General features: G+C 41.4%; 3 protein-coding genes across 3 annotated transcripts; all 3 read left to right on the plus strand.

Annotated features, from left to right (window-relative positions):
* Positions 1-230: 230 nt before the first annotated feature.
* On the plus strand, positions 231-3,210 carry tubb1 (tubulin, beta 1 class VI). The gene is made up of 4 exons (XM_084028556.1): positions 231-302; positions 1,155-1,263; positions 1,367-1,477; positions 1,872-3,210. The coding sequence occupies exons 1-4, from the start codon at positions 246-248 to the stop codon at positions 3,008-3,010; spliced, it is 1,416 nt and encodes a 471-aa protein (XP_083884682.1). The 5' UTR covers positions 231-245; the 3' UTR covers positions 3,011-3,210.
* Positions 3,211-4,497: 1,287 nt separating this feature from the next.
* LOC311025615 (PRELI domain containing protein 3B-like) lies at positions 4,498-10,359 on the plus strand. The gene is made up of 6 exons (XM_084028589.1): positions 4,498-4,692; positions 5,918-6,086; positions 7,378-7,467; positions 7,797-7,867; positions 7,989-8,091; positions 9,163-10,359. Exons 1-6 carry the CDS (start codon positions 4,661-4,663, stop codon positions 9,280-9,282), a joined length of 585 nt encoding a protein of 194 aa, XP_083884715.1. The 5' UTR covers positions 4,498-4,660; the 3' UTR covers positions 9,283-10,359.
* A 2,211-nt stretch (positions 10,360-12,570) lies between these two features.
* Positions 12,571-18,546, plus strand: aurka (aurora kinase A). The gene is made up of 9 exons (XM_084028565.1): positions 12,571-12,851; positions 13,294-13,359; positions 13,683-14,019; positions 14,106-14,148; positions 14,344-14,535; positions 16,656-16,794; positions 16,997-17,145; positions 17,435-17,609; positions 17,718-18,546. The coding sequence occupies exons 2-9, from the start codon at positions 13,297-13,299 to the stop codon at positions 17,898-17,900; spliced, it is 1,281 nt and encodes a 426-aa protein (XP_083884691.1). The 5' UTR covers positions 12,571-12,851; positions 13,294-13,296; the 3' UTR covers positions 17,901-18,546.
* Positions 18,547-19,339: the final 793 nt, after the last annotated feature.

The following is a 19,339-nucleotide window of genomic DNA, read 5'->3' on the forward strand; positions in this document are numbered from 1 at the left end:
ATATATGGCAGCATATTGGAAGACGTAGAAGTATGGCAACCCCCCTCATATTAAAAAAGAAATATGTTTATTTATAAGGATTCTAAGAGTTTTCAGTGTCTCCGGGGCCCCTCGTATGTTTTTGAGTGTGGTGCCTCCCTGACATCACCGATGACATCATTCCTGGTTTCTGTATAAAAGACGGGTTAGAGGACGGACGCCTATCAGAGACCCTCAGCTGCTCCGTGTACTGTAGCCCGATCACCATGCGTGAAATTGTGCATCTGCAAATCGGACAATGTGGCAACCAGATCGGCTCTAAGGTAATAATAATAATATTCTAATAATAAAAAAACCCTCTCCACTGTTATGAATGTGGATGATAGAAGGCGCTGTTTGTAAGAATAATTACCAGTGTTTTTTCTAAGTAAATGTTTTAAAGTAATTTTTTTCCTATTTTATATATATATATATATATATATATATATATATACACACAATTATTTAAAAAAAATTCTGAATTGTGCCACATATTTTTGACATGCACCGTTCCTTCGCTTGGTGCCATCAACAGTTGTGAGTGACACAGGCTGCACCCTGTCAAGCACTACGGGGAAAGATAAGGGAAACGCGGGACTGGTGATGGGTGGGACATTTTTATCACGCTAACACAAAACAAGAGAGAGGAACCACCAGATAATGCAGCTAATGTAACACAGTGTGAAGACACATCAGTGTAAGAGTGAAGCAAGTTATTATTCTGCATCTTTCACCTTTTATCGGAGCACAGATTCTTAATCTGGTCAGAACAAGAGCGAGATTAATGCTCTTACAATGGAGGCATTTTAAATGTGCAAAGAGAAAAAGAAATATAATCATAAACTATTTTGATCATCTGTTCATCATCAGTCAGAAAATGCTGTTTTGCTGTTTCCTCAAATATGGAGATCTTCTTATATCATATATATCATCACGTAGAACATACATTTCAAGCACTTTCAAGCACTTTATTCTAAATCCAAGCACTTTTCAAACCAGGAAAACACCACACTAAAATTCAAGGGTGTTCAAGGATTTCTAGCACCCGTATACAAACCCTGAACAATAATTGGCGTCTTTCAGAAACACTGCTGATGTTACAATAATGAGTTCCCTCTTTGGCGTTGACTCTCTAGTTTTGGGAGGTGATCAGTGAAGAACATGGGCTCAACGCAAACGGCAACTACACGGGAGACAGCGACCTCCAGCTGGAGAGGGTCAACGTCTACTTCAACGAGGCTCATGGTAATAGAGACGTGACTCTTCAAATTCCTCTTTTAAAATAATCACGTTTTTAAAACTTTGACATATAGGCCCATTAGTCCATTAATTTCCATTGTGTCTGCAGGTGGTAAATATGTCCCCAGGGCCCTGCTGGTGGACCTGGAGCCCGGTACAATGGACAGCGTGAGAGGAAGCCGCATCGGAGCCCTCTTTAGGCCGGACAACTTCATCCACGGTGAGACAGATATCTGACGTGTTCAGTCTGTGTGTGTTAAAGAGGGACTAAGATAAGACTCTGCACTTTGTTTCACACATTCTGTGATACTAACACCACAATGCAGCGAATAAACACAGTATACGATTAATTCCTGCTTTTGCCTTTTCACTGGTATTTTTCTCCTTCAGATACACAGATATGATACATATCGTAGATGATTTCTTGCAATATATCGTGTATCGCAGCATCACAGTATCGTGATATCATCGTTATCGTGGGCAAAATATCGTGATATTATCGTATCGTGAGTTACTCGTGTGATTCCCACCCTTAGTCATTACGTGGAGAATCTAAATGAAAAGTCTTGTTCCCCTCCAGCAACTCTATTGACAAGTGAGATCATTGTATTTAGGGAACTCTGGAGCCGGGAACAACTGGGCGAAGGGCCACTACACGGAGGGAGCCGAGCTGGTGGAGCAGGTGATCGACAGAGTGAGGAACGAGAGTGAAAGCTGCGATTGCCTGCAGGGCTTCCAGATGGTTCACTCGCTGGGGGGCGGCACCGGCTCTGGCATGGGAACCCTCATCATCAACAAGATCCAGGAAGAGTACCCCGACCGCATCCTGAACACCTTCAGCGTCATGCCCTCCCCTAAAGTCTCCGACACGGTGGTGGAGCCCTACAACGCCACGCTGTCCATCCACCAGCTCCTGGAGGGCACGGACGCCACCTACTGCATCGACAACGAGGCCCTCTACGACATCTGTTTCCGCACGCTGAAACTGACCACGCCGACCTACGGCGACCTCAACCACTTGGTCTGTATGACCATGAGCGGGGTCACGACCTCCCTGAGGTTCCCCGGCCAGCTGAACGCCGACCTGAGGAAGCTGGCGGTCAACATGATCCCATTCCCTCGCCTCCACTTCTTCATGCCGGGCTTCGCCCCCCTGACGGCCCGCGGCAGCCAGCAGTACCGGGCCCTCACGGTGCCGGAGCTCACCCAGCAGATGTTCGACGCCCGCAACATGATGACGGCGTGCGACCCAAGGCGGGGGCGCTACCTCACGGTCGCCGGCATCTTCCGTGGACGGATGTCCACCAAAGAGGTGGACGAGCAGATGCTGGCGATGCAGCAGAAACACAGCAACTACTTTGTGGACTGGATCCCCCACAACTGCAAGGTTGCCGTGTGCGACATCCCACCCCCTGGCCTCAAAATGGCCTCCACGTTCATTGGCAACAACACGGCCATTCAGGAGATATTCCGCCGCGTGGGCGAGCAGTTCTCCGTGATGTTCAGACGGAAGGCTTTCCTCCACTGGTACACGGGAGAAGGGATGGATGAGATGGAGTTCACGGAGGCCGAGAGCAACCTCAACGACCTGGTGTCGGAGTACCAGCAGTATCAAGACGCCACAGCTGATCTGGATTATGAAGTAGAGGACGAAGAAGAGGAGGAGGGACCCTCATCATCATCGGCGGCAACAAAGGGTCCGTCTCGGCTGGAGTCAGTGACGGAAGCAGACAAAGACACCGTGGATGAGTAGAAGTGTAGTGTGATGTGCAAGTTTGACAACTTGGTGGAAGGATGTGGAAAACTGAAAAGGAACTTTTAGTTTGTAGTTTCATTTATGCCTATGGTTGATTTAGACAGCATTTACTTGATAAAAGTTGATGCACAATTTTAAACAATAGTGCTTATTGTCTTTATTTTGTATTCTGCAAATAAAATATATGCTTATATGTCTTTCAGAAGTTATTTATTTGATTATAAAACATTTTTAGATGTGTTTCATGTCTATACAGTATGGAAAAGTTATGTTGTCCCAGCTCTATATAATCCACAGCCATTAGAATTAAATTGTTAAATTGTCCAATATGTTTTTCTTTTGGTCCTTTATTAAATTTTGCATTAATTGTTTTATATCAAAGTTATGACGGTAATAAAAACAGTCACAAAAAGAGTGTCGATTTCTTCTTGAGGGTACATCCATTACAATATCAGTCAGTTTTGTCATTTGAACTTACACACAACTAAACTGGGTTGCAGTGACGGACATTACTCTGACAGCACAGTGACACTTTCACACAGTTTCCTCCAACTGTTACGAGTCTGGGACACGGAGATTACACATTAATACGACCGCGGTGTCTGCACTCTGAGAGATAAGCCCAACATGGCGTGGAGATGTCTTCGCTGCTGCACTTAAGAAGACTAGACTCATAAATAGGACTAAAGGAGATAATACTAACCCACATGTGCATGTAGGTCATGGTGACAAACACAGGATTGCCTCATGGAAGTTACAAGTTGGTTATGAGAGCACAAAGGGTAAAAAAAAGCTTCAAGTACAGCAGTAGATTGGGTTAATATGCTACAAAATATGTAAAAAAAAAAAAAAAAGCTATGACTTTTGCCTACTCACTTTATCCTGACAGTCAGGTAGCATTAACAATGTTGCATCACGTATAATGATAACTCTTACATAACCTAAACATAACCTGTTAAACAGCGTAATAAGCAAACTCAGCACTTACTCAACAGACAGCTTTCAGTAGACCAGTTCTTCAGTGAGTTGTCACCCCTTAATTAGAATGATGCAATGTCTACCTCCAACCCGCTCATTATCTTTTAAAGGTAAAATTATAATTTTTTTAATAACTAATTCACAAGAAAAAAATTAAAAAATCTATTAAAAAAATGTCATCAAGGTTGGTTTCTATAATAATGAAATAACTCTTCGGGCAGGTGTGAACAGCTGCTAAGAGTAGTAAAAAAAAAGGCATTAAATATTGCATGAAGCAGTTTATTTTCAGAGCAATGCCTATTATATTTGCTTAATCGTGGATTGAGATGTGTGTGTGTGTGTGTGTGTGTGTGTGTGTGTGTGTGTGTGTGTGTGTGTGTGTGTGTGTGTGTGTATTTATTCATTGTCGAGTTTACCTATTAAGGATTTTTCATTCAGAGTCCCCAACGCCACAGTGTGGAGTCATGCGGCATGGACACTACCGGAAGTGCGTAGCTAACAGTCCCCACGTGACCGCTGCTCGACAGTGGGAGGGGAGGACCTGCGCTTGTCTTTGAACGTGGTTCTCTCCGGTTTCCAGTCAGTCCTACCGGCTCATCACCATCGGCAGCTCGACTCCGGCTCATCGCCACCTTCAGCAGCATCTGTCAGCTTAGTTAAGGTCCAACCATGAAGATCTGGGCATCAGAGCACATATTCAAGTACGTATATTTAGCTAAATAACTAACCTTTCGTGTCGTCGTGTGTTTAGAGATGCTCCGGCTGTCAAGACAGTTTCATTGTCGGGGCAGCTAACGCCAGCTGTCTTCGTGTTTAATCCGTTAAACGACACACACACACACGCATGGTTCATAACAGCAAACTTCAATTAGGAAATTAGAATTTACTTTGATGTCAATAGCTAGTAGTGTTAAGCTAACTTTAGCATCGTTACTAAGGCTGCATGGCGATATTATTCCGCGCATGTAAAAGCAGTCGGTGCCTTTTTTCTTTTAACGAAACATTTCTTTTAACGAAACATCGTCACTAACGTAACAATAAAATCGTATCAAAGGTGACATCACGACAGGTTGCAGTCATTGCGTAATTTTGTCCCCCCCTTCCAAGCGCGCAACCTTTCCCCTATATTTCTCTTTTTGCCGGTCTGTGCCGGATTGCGTCAGTGTCTTACGTCAGCGCGTTGCCGCGTCTCTGTGGCAACCGTCAAGCACGCCGTTCGACTCAGCTTTGCTTTACGGCAAATAAATAAGTAAAGCTGATAACTAATGAGACTGAACGTTGTTTTTTCCCCTGATTTTGTTTGTTTTAAAACATCCGTTTGAGTTTAGCAAAAAGTTTGTTTTAATTAGTTAATAATGTCATATAAGCAGTGGTGAAAATGTTTAGATCCTTGTGAAAGTGAAAAAAATGAATATTTACTCATCCATAGGTCCTGCATTTAACATTCCACCTAAGGAAAATTTGCCTATTATTATAGGTATTATTAGCAAAATGCACTAGTATTAAAGTTAAAACTGATTTGTGCAAACAATAGCCCCCATAAGTGGAATGTTCTAATATGTTAACGGCTTATTGCCTCAGAGGCATTCATGTGTAATTATTAGCATTTGACTGTTGGTAGTAGTAGTTGTAGGTGATCTTATATGTTGTATGTAAAATCATAACAGCTTTCCGCAAAAAGTAGCCTACAGTAATTCAGTATTACTATGATGGAAAGTACTTAATTAGATACAAACTAACAATGGAGGCTTTTGAGTTTTTGATGGTGAAAAGTAAAAGTTTGGTTGGATATCGCACTTTTTTGTGACTTTGGATCCTAAAGTTAAACATTGAAACTCACCACCAGATTGTGAGTGTATTCATTAGTGTGTGTATTTTTTGTTTGTTGTTTCAATGCTTGAATAATATTTTTGTTTCCTTCACCAGCCATCCTTGGGAGACGGTGACCAAGGCCGCCATGCAGAAGTATCCCAACCCCATGAACCCCAGCGTGATTGGTGTGGATGTTTTGGACAGGGCCGTCGACAAACAGGGACGCCTCCACAGTCAAAGACTGCTCAGCACAGAGTGGGGCCTTCCATCCATCGTGAAATCTGTAAGTTTCATAACCTGCCGCCTAACCTTGTTGTCAAATATTTTTCTCGCTGACAACCTTGTAATTTAACAGCTTCGGTCACACCTAAAATCTACACATGTGACTCTGAATAGAGAAAAGCGTGACCCAGACCCGGCATGTCAGTGCTCGTGGTCCGACTGCTCCTCTTTAATCATAGCATCTTTTATCAAGACCCTCGATGAGAAGAGTCTTGTAAACATAGCTAACAAAACGCATCATATTCTCCATGCTGTGGTGGAAAATGACTTAAAGAGACCCTAAAACAAGACGCAATAATCCAGTTATAGCCCGAGTCTGCTATGTTCCAGAGATGAGTGCAGGTTAATGCTTTCCAGACAGTGAGGGTGACCTGAACCTGCGAGGCTATTTCTGTGCACAGAGGGAGTAGCACCAGACCCGGTTGCTGAATGGAGCCCGGAGGCCGAGCTCATGGCTTTGTGCCACGGCTCGTGTTGTACTGGACACGGCGGGGCCATTCCTGTCATCTCTGAGATGTAACCCCTCACAGCATGTGATGTAACTTTCCGTCTCGCTCTCTCTCTCTCTCTGCTCGGCTGGCAAACTCCAGGTCACGACTAGAATGAAGAGTCAGTGACGGATGACTCGTTATTTCTGCAACATGTCCCTTGAACTTGACATACTGAATTCACGAACGATAAGGCTGGAGAAGAGAACATCGTGTTTTATGTAAACACGGGATAATCAGCTGCCGTTCTTTAGCCTTGACCTTTGCTTGCATGTCTGGAGGTCGGGGTTGTAGTCGGTGACATCTATGAATAGACCCTTTAACTCCAAGGTCAGTCTACGACACGGATTTTCTCAGTGATTGGTAGCATATTAGCGTAACCCCTAATCAGATTGTCTCAAAGCAAATCACTCCTGAGCCTGTGCGTGTGTGCGTGTGTGTGTGTGTGCGTGTGTGTGTGCGTGTGTGCGTGCGTGCGTGTGTGTGTGTGTCTCATGAAGACGTCTTCCTGTGACATCCTGTCTATCAAAGTAAAATAGGAACCTTACAATTATGAACATGAATCTTAAAACACAAGAATATGAATCATTCTACGCTTAAAATATCTCTTGCTAAAGGACAGAAAAACTCCCATATTGCATTGCAGCTCAAAAAAAATCTAAAGAAAAGTGAAATGAAATTGTAATTTTAGGTTGCCCATCCACAGAGGGGATAAAAATAAATAAGTCAATCAAACATTGATGAAGTAACGGTTTTAGCAGTTAATTTGAGTTTTAATTATAGCTTACTGTCTTTTGTCCTCAGATCATTGGTATCTCACGGTCATACACATACATTCAGGAGCACTCGGTTGTGGACCCCAAAGAGAAGACTTTCGAACTCAAGTCCTCAAATGTGAGTACCGTGATGAGATGTAACCATGGCTTATATAACCCTTACATTTGTTCACACTCTATGCTGGGTGTGTCAACCAAAAACACCCATAAACCTGCCTCCATCCACTGTTTTGTTCTTTCCGTTTGTCTGAGCGTGTGCAAACCTCCGTGTGTGAAACGGTGAAACATCTCTGGAATGAAGTCTTGGTTGTTCCACCGGTCGATAACCCCAGCGATGTTTCTGTCAACGTTTCAACCATGAAAGTTCATAAAGCTGCTTTGAGACCTGTGAATACTGTACTTATCTTGACATTAACTCCTTTGTCTCTTGTGATGTTTTCTCTGCAGATCAGTTTCACGAACATGGTGTCGGTGGATGAGAAGCTAACGTACAAACCACACCCCGAGGACCAGGAGAAGTACGTTTTGTATTTGTTTTTTTTTAACATAGAAGGGATTTTTAAATAATCCTCATGAATCCGGAATTTACAAAGCATTCTACACATTTGACCATGATTTTTCTAATTTTTTTTTTATTAGAACGATACTGACCCAGGAGGCGATCATCTCTGTAAAAGGAGTCAGTCTCAGCAGTTACTTGGAAGGCGTTATGGCCAGCAGCATCTCTGCTAACGCTGGAAAGGTAAGAGAACCCTCGGGGCGCATACAGACTGTACATGGCCGTTGACGGATGGGAGAAGGCGTGTCTGGCGGGGAGTTGCCTTTGCAAATGCAGCCAGCAGCCAATGAAATTGCTTCTTGCTAGCCGGCTTATTCAGGCTACTTCCAGCTGTTACCAATATGACAAATATTAAACTAAATATCTAGACTTTTCTTTTCTCTATGCATTTATTTCAGTGGTTCCTAATCTGTTATAGGTTGTGATCTCTTAAAATGAATCCATGTTGTAAACAGTTCAATTTATAACCTTTTTCTGATTGTTTCATTTGATGAATAGAATCCACGGAACTTTGAAAAATATTCAATATGTCACAAGAACAAAACACAAAACTTAGAAATAATGGAAATATATATATGTTTATATATAAATGTGTGTGTGTGTGTGTGTGTATATATATATATATATATATATATATATATATATATATATATATATATATATATATATATATATATTCAGAGACGTATAAGAGTGGGGAAAAAACACAATAATCATTCAAACAAGGATAACGCGCACACACAAATAAACCTTAAAGATTGTCTCAAAGTAACGTCTCAAAGTAAGGTCTCCTCAGCAACGTCATCATAACGTCAGCATTATGAACGCTCTGCACCAGGCATCGTTCACAAACATGAATAGAAACGTTGTTAGTATGTATTGATAATCAATGTGCAAATTGAGGTTGAAAGGAGTGAATACTTACAGAGAGTCTTTCCTCAAAAGGATTTATGATGTTGCACTTTGAATAGGGAAATGTGATTCAAATGTTCTGTAAAAAATGAAAGAGCTTGAGAGAGAAGTTCAAACCCTGGATTCTTTCTAATCTCTAAAATCTGTCCCATTGCTCCGTCAAGAGACAATCCCACAAGCACTTTCTTTGAAACCGAACCCTTTATCCCTTAAATAATCCCGTGACCCTCTTGGGAAGTGCTGCTCTCTTATCTTAACAGGTCGTTCTTAAAGGCCTTAATTAAGCATGTAATGTAATCCCCCCTTTATAATCCCTCTAATGGTCTGTTTACTCTTCATCAGGGCCGTGAAGCCATGGAGTGGGTGATCAGGCGACTGAACGTGGAGATCGAGGAGCTGGCAGCCACGGCACGCGGGACCATGCGGACCCCGATGGCTGCGGCGGCCGCGGCCGACAAATGACCTCTCTTTTACCAGCGGAGTCCGAAGAAGAAGCTGCACGCCAACACTACCAGCCTCCCTTTATGATGCTCTGATGCTGTTTCGGTGCTCTGGAGGTTTTGTATTATTTTTAGGGTACATTGAATCCATCCTGTGTACTTTTTACTATCTACATTAGATAAATATATATTTTTAACAGCAGAGCGCACCATAAAGGGGTTTTGTGGAGTTTTGGACCGCGGCGACGATAGACAAGTTTAAACTCCACTGTTATCTGTGGGTTTGCAAACATGTAGCAAAGGAGGATCAGAAGGCACTGGATGAGCTAAAAGCACAAGAAAAAGTGCCAAAGCAGACGCACCACTTTTTACCAGCCCAGCGTTTTGGTCTGGAAAACGACCTCGGCAGTCTCTTCTGGCATGAACTCTCTTTTTTTACAGCAACGGAGTTAAAAGAAAAACAGTTATGAGGAGATGTATAGGAGTGACTGTAAGGGAATACTCCTGTTGAGACACGAGGGCAGAATCAAGTTCAATGCACGGTACACGGAAGTGCTGTCGAATGTCGGAGTGAATGGTTTGGTTAATACGATGAAATGGTTCACCGTCTCAGGTTTATTTCTGCAAGAGAGCCATCTCCTCCACGATGTTTTTTTTTTTTTTTCTTGCGGGGCCTCATTAATAACAGGACACACTATAATAGGTAACGCATGTCAGTCTGAATATAAACCATTTTATTATGTGATAACTAATATTTGTATTTAAGGTATTTAAGTCAAATTTAAGGGATCAAGATATTTGCTTTATTTATGTTTGTGAAGTCATGTAGAAATCCTTCTCAAATGTTGCGTTTGGGTGACGTTGAAATCCGTCTGACGTGAGGAGACTAAACTTTTTCCGTTTCACTGCACCTGGACGTGATTGCTGAACTCAAACTGGTTCAATACGCACAAGACTACTGTGAAAATAATACAGTTCATCAAACAAAAGCTGCTACATGTGCTCATGATGCTCAGAATCTGTGAAGATATAATTTACATTTGAGAAGGTATTTCTTTACATAACAGACAGCAGTCTGGTGATGCTGAAAGACATTGTTTCTTTAATATATATATAAACAATGTCTTTCAGCATCATTGATTAGTTGTAACAGGAATATTTATTTAGAGAAGTAGTGAGTGATATATAGTAAGACATATTGTAATCTGTGCATTTTGTCTGGTTTGCCTCTGAAAAGACGTAGTTTCATCAACTGCAGAATGTGGCAATAAAACAAACTATTGTATCCTGTTTAATAACGATCGTTGCCAGTAATTCTTCAAGTTAGGTCCTAAAATAAAAAAAGACCTGGTTGCTGTTATAATAATGATAATTTAAAAAAAAAACACTTAATTCGGGAAAATAAATGTTTTGTTTTTGAGTTGGCATTTAATATAAGTTATCTGATATTTAACATGGAGTGCATATTTATTTAAATTACTTGTTGCTTTCAAGTAGCAAAATGGCCCGTGTGAAATTATAGTACTGTATGTCCAAAGCATAAGATTCTGCCAAAATAGTAGCTGGATTGCGTTTATGGAGTCAAGTCCTTATATATGCATTCCAAAGGTCATTGTGTCTAAAGGGTGTGAAGATAGATTTGTTCTCCTCTATATTATGTGTACACACTGAAACACCTGCTGTAGGTGTAGGCCGGTACGACTGCATTCTTCTAACTTTAGTCACTCACTTCAGATGAAATTCGAGAGTTCCATGCTGCCACGCTGTGGCCAAATGCTAGATTTCCAGTTTTATGAAGAAAATTTGATTGTTATTTTTTTATTTTATTTATAAATGAATTAATGTCATCTTGGGAAAAGGGTTGGGCCTAAGTCTGTCATGTTGCTTTTTTAAGTTAATGGTTGGGGAAAACGTGATGTGAACGGTTGAAAATAAAGCTATTTCAATTATTAACTGTATGATTCCTTTTCTTTGTGTGTAATGTTAGGAGCCTATGTCTATGTACTGTAGATGAATGAGTGTATTTTGACAATTAACAATGATTTTTACAACTTGATTATGTTGTATCCTACGCTTTTACCCTTTAAAAAAAAGAGTAATATGATGTACAAATGTGAGCTATTTATATTTCACTTGAGTATTACCATTTTATGTAACTTTATATTTGTTTTCCACTCCATCTCAGACAATTAAGCCTACTTTTCAGATAAAATGTTTCCATATTCTTCTTGTCCAGTGAAAATCGTGTAACTTCAAATTTGGTGATTATTTCAATTTGATTTTAAATTCTTAGAATTTATGCTTTTAATTGGGATGATTTACTGATGGGAGGCCACGCCTCTTGCGGTGGAACACCATGGATGGGACCAGATGTAGCCTACAGCAGTCAATGGCCAGACATATTTATTTTTATCCCGTTTAAATTGCGTCAAATACACATTGAACTACACAGTTTGTCATTTTTAGAAGATAATTTTGCGTGGCAAAAGTTGCATTTTGTCGTATAACTGTAACACTCTGAAACCGTGAAAATACGTAATTAGAAAGACTACACGACGAAAAGTCGCGCAAGTGACGTCCCACTTTCACCTCTCCGCTGAAGCAACGACGCTTTCGTGTTTCGTACCGGGATGAACTCACGTGAACAAAAAGAGTCAACGGATACACACATCAGGTACGATAACGTTAGAATATGTAATAATGTGCATGGAATACCTTAGTTACCTCGCTAGCTAGCGAGCCAAGTTTGGTGACGTACATTGCATGAGACGAGAGTTGTAGTCCACTGAGTGGTGTCACGTTAAATACATTATACTATGACAAACTGCATGTTTCTTGATATCAAAGTTATATTTTAACTGAACAAACGTCGTATGTGTCATTCAGAGTACAATTCAAACGGGATAAAACGTTTATTTTCCCAAGTGTCTCGCACTGATTGTAAATACGGTTTCTTGCCGTTGAGGACACCGGAAATGGCGTCACTCAACAGTTTTTTATTTGTCACAGTGTGGTTTGAGGGTATTACTACTTCTACTCAAGTAAATGGTCTGAATCATCCCAATACTTGTTCCACCACAGTTAGTTGTTGTAGAATGTGTAGCTCTCATAGGTAAGCTGGGTTTGATTTGTCTGGTACGAATGGCTGTCGCCCTCTGCTGTCTGGGAGAATTTCCTCTGACGTCACGCCACGTTCGCGCGTCATCCAATGGCGAGCGAGCTCAGAGCATTCTCTCAGCCAATCGGAGGCTGCGGTGTATTTAAAGGTTTTGAACGGAGGGCCGTTTGAAATCAAACCAGCAGTTGTGCGTTAGCCAGTCACATTTGAAGTTGAATCCGCACGACTTTCTTCCTTTTTTGGTTTCATCCCTATTTATCGGGGTTAACCTTCTTATAACGTCGAACCGACTTTTAAAAGGGAGTTATACTAGCGAAGCTAATGTTACGCTCACTATTTATGTAGTCGCAAACGTCAGCTCTCGTCGACCGGCCGACGTAGCTAGCTGCTAAGCTAGCGGTATCGTTTTTTTTTGCTTCTGGATAAATTATCGGTTTAGTTGCTCCCGGTCCTCGTGCACTAAACATACATAGGTAAGTAATGTTTCTTTAACCTATCAATGTGTTGCTGTGTGTTGTGGATGCTATGGTTACCAAGAAACGTGACGTTAGCTCTGGAACTTATTTTCTGTCCTCGTCTATAACGACCGATTAAGTTAGCTACGGCGAACACTGTCAGATTTTAAAGTTGTTATACTTTTTCATTAATATATGGTATCACAGTAAAAGGGCGCACGGTTGTCTTAACTGATCCACTTTTGCGTCACTGCATCCGAGGAGGACGTAACATAGGTAACGATTGCAATATACGTTCGTCGTTAGCGGATTATTTGTCGTGACTATATTCAAACGTGAATAAGTATTGAAAATATGTTTTTAATGACTGTTACATATCTAGAATAACTCGCTTCGCGGATTTATATGTTATGTTCGGCTCAAAAATGTAAGAAATAACCTCCACTTTTGCTTTTCTCAGAATATGGACTCTGCTGCCAGGCTCAAGTTGACAAAGGAAATTAAACTTCAAAGGCCCGAAGTGAAGGTAATTCACAGTATTACCCAAACCGATCAATATTAAATGTCACCTGTCATAAACTTTTGATTTATCATTTGTATATTGATGTCATTGTATTTAAAATATTTCAACTTCCCAGACATACAGCTGATTGTTGGTTAAGAAATGCAAGTTAATACAAAAAACGATAACAGAATTAGGGTAACTAGTTAGTGTAGAAATAATATATATATATATATATTATAGTAAGAGGCCACAGCTTATATAGAGATAAAGATGGAGCCCTCATGCTTTTCTTGCTTTGAAAGCCAGTTTATTCAACATTTTGCTGATTTCTCCTTTGATTGTAGTCACAAGCTTATGGGCCGAAGCGGATTCCTGTATCGCAGCAGCCAAAGACCAACGTAGTCACACCGACTCCACATCAGCGGGTTCTAGGTGTGTCAAATGGACCTCAGCGCGTTCAACGGCCCATGACCCACCAGGACCCCTCATCGCGTACCCCGATTGCCGTCAAGTCCACGCACCCCGCTGATCAGAATGTGAACCCTGCTCCTCAGAGCAGATATTGTACACCACAGACAAAACATGTTTCACAACAAAGCCAACCAAAGACGAATGTGCCCAGGGTGAACCCGGAGACGGCCAAACCACCATCAGAATCGGCAAAGCTGGAGAAGCCACAGAGTAAGCATTTTACAAAATCATACAAACTAATTGGTATATGTTTTGGGTTCTGTTTTTTTAATGTTTAATTATTTATTTTTTTAAAGACAAAACTGCAACGACTGATTCTGCGAATGCCTCTGCATCAGTGTAAGTGTGATTCTTTCTTTTGTTTTTTTGTTTTTTGTATATACATTAGGGGTGTAAGAAATGCATAATATAAATATCTATAATGTAAATGTAGCATGTTACAGCTGACAACAAGTGGTGTGCTGCCACTTTCTGGTTAAAACTTTGGAAACTTTACAAAGTCTTGATTGTAACTGAATATTTCTGCTCACACAGCCAGCGGTGGTGCCTGGAGGATTTCGACATTGGCCGACCCTTAGGCAAGGGTAAATTTGGCAACGTGTACCTGGCCAGAGAGAGACAAAGTAAATTCATCTTGGCCTTGAAGGTGCTCTTCAAGCAACAGCTAGAGAAGGCTGGAGTGGAGCACCAGCTGAGGAGGGAAGTGGAGATCCAGTCTCACCTCAGGTAATGTGTCGTTTAAGTTGTGCAATATGCCAAATATGAATCGTTGCTGAAGATCATACTACGCATTAGGGAGTGAGTATTGGCAAGAACCTCATGATACAATACGTCTCACGATACTTTGGATACGATACGTATCACGATATTGCGATAATGATCAAGATTCATTCAAAACAGCCTCTCCATTTTATTAATTCCCATGAAATTCACTGGAATAAATATTGAAAATAAAATGAAAAAGGATAAAGTACTGCATTTACATGTCTAATCGCGATTAATTGCATTTTGTCCATAGTTAACTCGCGATTAATCGCAAATTAATCGCATTTTTTGGCACATTTTTTCTTCTTCTTCTAAATGTACCTTAATGTATTTTTTTCATATTCTTAATACTTTTGACAACATAAGGGCAAATATACTTGATTTATGAAAATGTTTATTTAACACTTCAAATATCCCCTTACCAAAACATGGGATCAAAACAGGGTTATAAGAATATATCACAAACAATTAAAGTGAACATGTCACAGGAGATAGTGTAACAGGAGATAAGTACAGTTAGGATATAAGTGCATTGGCTTGCAAGTGATATCTCAGACTGGACGTGCTTCTATGGTAGCTCATTTCATACCCACAGTACGCGCAGATGACTTTGGTCTTATCGACTGAACCATCTGGCAGTCTTTTGAAGGTGAATTTGCCGTTCACAAATCGATTTTAAACGCGTGTGGACGCGCCGCTTCCCAGTATTGCACGCTTGGTGGGCTGCCACTAGAGGATGATTGACAGGCGCTCTCCTTTAAACAACAACTTTTTGCGAGCGTTCGCGAGCGTTCCTGAGGCGGCGAGTCGAGCCCGGCGCCTCTGATTAGCATAAAGTAGATTCGACTTATACTTTAGGCAAATGAGGAGCGGCCAACTCGCGCGCCGTCTCTCGACATTCGCCGCAACGCCACCAGAATGCATTGCACGGCTTTTCACATAGACAATGAATGGGACGCGGGGAAACACCGCTGCCTGTGGACAGGCACCTTCCCTCTGGATCAAGACTACAGGTGCCACCGACGGCCATAAATCATACAATGCGCGTTTTTTTTTTTTTTAAATACCGAGCGTTAATCGCGCGTTAAAAAAATTAACGGCGTTAAGAGGATGTTGCGTTAACGCTTAACTTTGACAGCCCTAGTCTAAACATGAATCTTTTTTTTTTTAATCAATCTTTGGAGTTTAAAAATCGATATTGTAGTGGTGGCAAAGTATTGCAATATATTGGCATATCAATATTTTTACCCACCCCTACACACCTGCATGACCTGGTGCCTGGCTCAGGTTAAACCCTTTGTAAAACATGAATGAATACAGCAAATGGAAGCCATTTTTATTTATTTTTTTATCCACTGTGAAGTACTGCCAAACCGCCAACATGATGCGCTATTAGCTTCTTTTAACGGGTGATCAATTCTTCTTCGCCCCTCTAAAACAGCAGCTGCCGATGGCAGCACAGCACAACTGTTTTAAGAGCGACAAAGAAGAACTGTGTCAAAGCTAACGGAGATAACCAGTAAATAAATTCCCATTTCTAATAAATTAGGTGGTATCGGATTGGTCCCTGGACTCCAGTACTCGCCGATACCGATGCCAGCATTTTCAGCAGTATCGGAGGCATTTCCGATACTGGTATCGAAATGGGAACAACTCTATATACAGTACACTTGGAGACTAAAGTCTCTGAGAACAGTGATGAGGAACATCTAGGTCCCCCTGATTAATACCTCAGTGGACTCGTAAACCAGCCTCCTGTATGAAAGGTGTTTGTGTTAAGCTTCTCACGATCGAGTGGTTGCTCTTTGGCCGTGCTGCTATGGCACACTTTGTGTTGCAGCAAGGCCAAGAAAAACTGCTTAAATGCGTTTCTTAGGAACTGCTGTTGAATTTCTTTTCTTTTTTTTGTAATCTGACAGTAATTCATGGACAAGGAGAGTCATGCTTGTCTGTGCTTTCATTTATGATTTCAAATCCAACTGGCTCATGCAGGTCTTTGTTTTGAAAGTTTTGCCCAGAGTGGCAGGTGTTTGTGGTTGGGTATTTCAACATTTCTCTTCCTTTGCCTTGCCGTCATGCAGGCACCCGAACATCCTGCGCCTCTACGGTTACTTCCATGACTCATCTCGTGTGTATCTCATCCTGGAATATGCACCCAAGGGTGAACTGTACAGTGAGCTGCAGCGCTGTGGATATTTTCCTGAGGCCAGGAGTGCAAAAGTAAGTGTCAATTTAAGACCATTTTGAAAAATGTATACTTTTATCACATGAGATGGTCATCATACATCGCCAACACATGTATTTTATGGAAGTTATAGTGTCCATACTTGTATACTAATTCCCAAAAGCTATTGTTTGTGTTTCACAATTAAGTGGATAAACAAATCATGTTTTATTCGCCATGCTTTATGTGCTGTTGTAGTACATCATGGAGCTGGCAGATGCCCTCAACTATTGCCACTCCAAGAAGGTGATCCACAGGGACATCAAGCCAGAGAACCTGTTACTGGGGGCCAACGGGGAGCTGAAGATCGCAGACTTTGGATGGTCTGTTCACACACCCTCTTCCAGGTATGCACCCTTGCTTTTGTTCAAGCAACACCTTCTGTTTTAAGTGATGAGCTTGTTGTTGTAATGTTTGGAGAGGAATAACTGGTATAATCCATTTGCACGTCACTTGTTTGGTTTCAGTGTCAGTGCTCAGGTCAGGAATTATTCATTGTTTCTTTGAATCCTTTTGTGTAGGACACCCCACACACACACACACACACACACACACACACACACACACACACACACACACACACCTCTATTTAAACAAGCACCCTCAAACCTTCTTTCTCCATTTCTCTTTGTTCAGGAGATCCACACTTTGCGGAACCCTGGACTACTTGCCTCCAGAGATGATCGAAGGGAGAACTCATGATGAAAAAGTGGACCTGTGGAGTCTGGGTGTCCTTTGCTACGAGTTCCTTGTTGGAAAACCTCCTTTTGAAACCAAAAGTCACGAGGAGACCTACGTCAAGATATCAAGGGTAAAGCATTGACTGTTAGACACTCTGGCATATAGTGCTGCATACCGTTTTCAGGGAGGACCAAACTACAGTATAGCTTTTTAATCTCTTCCCCCTTTTATCAACCAGGTGGAGTACACTTACCCCGCACAAGCCAATATCAGTGCTGGAGCCAAAGACTTGGTTGCTAAGCTGCTGAAGCACAACCCCATGCAGAGACTGCCCATCCGGGGAGTGCTGACCCACCCCTGGGTGGTTGAGACCGCCACCAAGAAACCCTCAACCCTGAACATCGAAGAGCTCGGCAAGTGAGCGACTTTCCTCCCCGCCACTCGACACGTGAGTGTAGTGAGAGTATGGAGGCCGCACAAAGGTGCAGATTGTGTACACCGGCGCGCAACTGATTTATCAGACTCTGCCGGCTACGATATTGAACACAATTACTTCATGTGAGGTATTTTTTTGTCTATAGGCATCTTGAGCCACTTTTCTTTTTTCTTTTTTTTTTTCTTTCTTTTTTTTTATCTCCGTATCCTCTCCTCATCTCACCAACGGCAGGCTGCCTCTTGCTTGTAAATATTTAACTTCCCCCCCCTTTTTTTTGTGTAATTATGAAAGTTTTATTGATCTTTTCTAAAATGCCGTTACTTGAAATAAAATATAACTTACCGGTATCTGTTCGTGGAATACGTTGCATTGGAATTTAAACAGTGTATGTCTGTCAGTGGAACACATTTAGTTGTCTTCTGTGCATTTCAACCTCTCATTGTTTAAGTACTTGGGGAACAAGGCTTTGCACTAATGACCAATGAGATCATTCCAGCAACCTTTTTATTAGCCTGCTCCAGCAGCACGTGGCCACCAGAGGGCGCCAACATACCACGACAGTTGGATTGGGAGATGGTTAGATTTTTAGGTATTATTTCCACTCATTTTTAATAAAGCTGTTGCACAGAATTTCTGCTACAATAAAAATGTTAAATATAAATTTCTTATTTCGGCTTGTATCATGTTTTTTTCAGTAATTTTAGGAATTTTAATATTTGTATCCAGAGGTTTGCGTCAAAAGATAACAGTGTAAACTATACTATAACTTAAAAATATATATATTTTAAATTGAAAAGCATAGCTTAAAGCCAGCGGCCTTCTTACATTGGCGTAGGGGAAGTTTCCCTCCTGACAGGCGGTGACTGCAATTGTTAAGACAAATAAATAAAAATAAATTTACAGAAAGCTGGTGCCTTGGAGGCCAGGAAAAGGTGACACGTTAGAACAACTTTCTAAGGCGATTAAAGGTGGATAGAAAACGTTAAAACCAGATGCACAGTATGCCCTGCGAGCAACATGATGGATGAGGCTTTAAGTCCTACTGCTTCGGAGCACTAGGAGGCGCCCTAGGCACGAGCATGGTTGGAAATACAGGGAGATGATTGTCGGAAGAAAGTGGTCTTATTACGTGTTGGTAATCCTAAAAGTCCTTCTAGTGAGAGCTTTGTTTAGGTAATGAATGAATTCGATTGACATAAAAAGTGGCATTTTTTCATTTTTATTCATCTGAGCTTAATTTTGTGGATTGGACTATGATGTATTAACCACATTATTCAATCCGTTTACAGTGAGATGTGTTTTGGAGGTTTCTGCTTGTGCTACGCACATCAGAAGGATTTAATCCCCCCCTCCCTCTCCCTCCCTGCAGTCTCGTTGCCCTTTTTTAAGGTGGTAGTTTTAGGTTTGCTGAGCTCCATCCGCGT

Source organism: Eutrigla gurnardus, assembly GCF_963514095.1.
Source record: "Eutrigla gurnardus genome assembly, chromosome: 2".
In the NCBI taxonomy this organism is placed as follows: Eukaryota; Metazoa; Chordata; class Actinopteri; order Perciformes; family Triglidae; genus Eutrigla; species Eutrigla gurnardus.

Bases quoted from the DNA above. Each gene is read 5' to 3' on its own strand.
- tubb1 (XM_084028556.1), top strand. From the start codon at position 246: ATGCGTGAAATTGTGCATCTGCAAATCGGACAATGTGGCAACCAGATC. The intron at 303-1,154 runs GTAATAATAATA...TTGACTCTCTAG, and splicing joins GCAACCAGATCGGCTCTAAG to TTTTGGGAGGTGATCAGTGA. The intron at 1,264-1,366 runs GTAATAGAGACG...TTGTGTCTGCAG, and splicing joins CTACTTCAACGAGGCTCATG to GTGGTAAATATGTCCCCAGG.
- LOC311025615 (XM_084028589.1), top strand. From the start codon at position 4,661: ATGAAGATCTGGGCATCAGAGCACATATTCAA. The intron at 6,087-7,377 runs GTAAGTTTCATA...TTTTGTCCTCAG, and splicing joins TTCCATCCATCGTGAAATCT to ATCATTGGTATCTCACGGTC. The intron at 7,868-7,988 runs GTACGTTTTGTA...TTTTTTTATTAG, and splicing joins CACCCCGAGGACCAGGAGAA to AACGATACTGACCCAGGAGG.
- aurka (XM_084028565.1), top strand. From the start codon at position 13,297: ATGGACTCTGCTGCCAGGCTCAAGTTGACAAAGGAAATTAAACTTCAA. The intron at 14,149-14,343 runs GTAAGTGTGATT...CTGCTCACACAG, and splicing joins GCGAATGCCTCTGCATCAGT to CCAGCGGTGGTGCCTGGAGG. The intron at 17,146-17,434 runs GTATGCACCCTT...CTCTTTGTTCAG, and splicing joins GTTCACACACCCTCTTCCAG to GAGATCCACACTTTGCGGAA.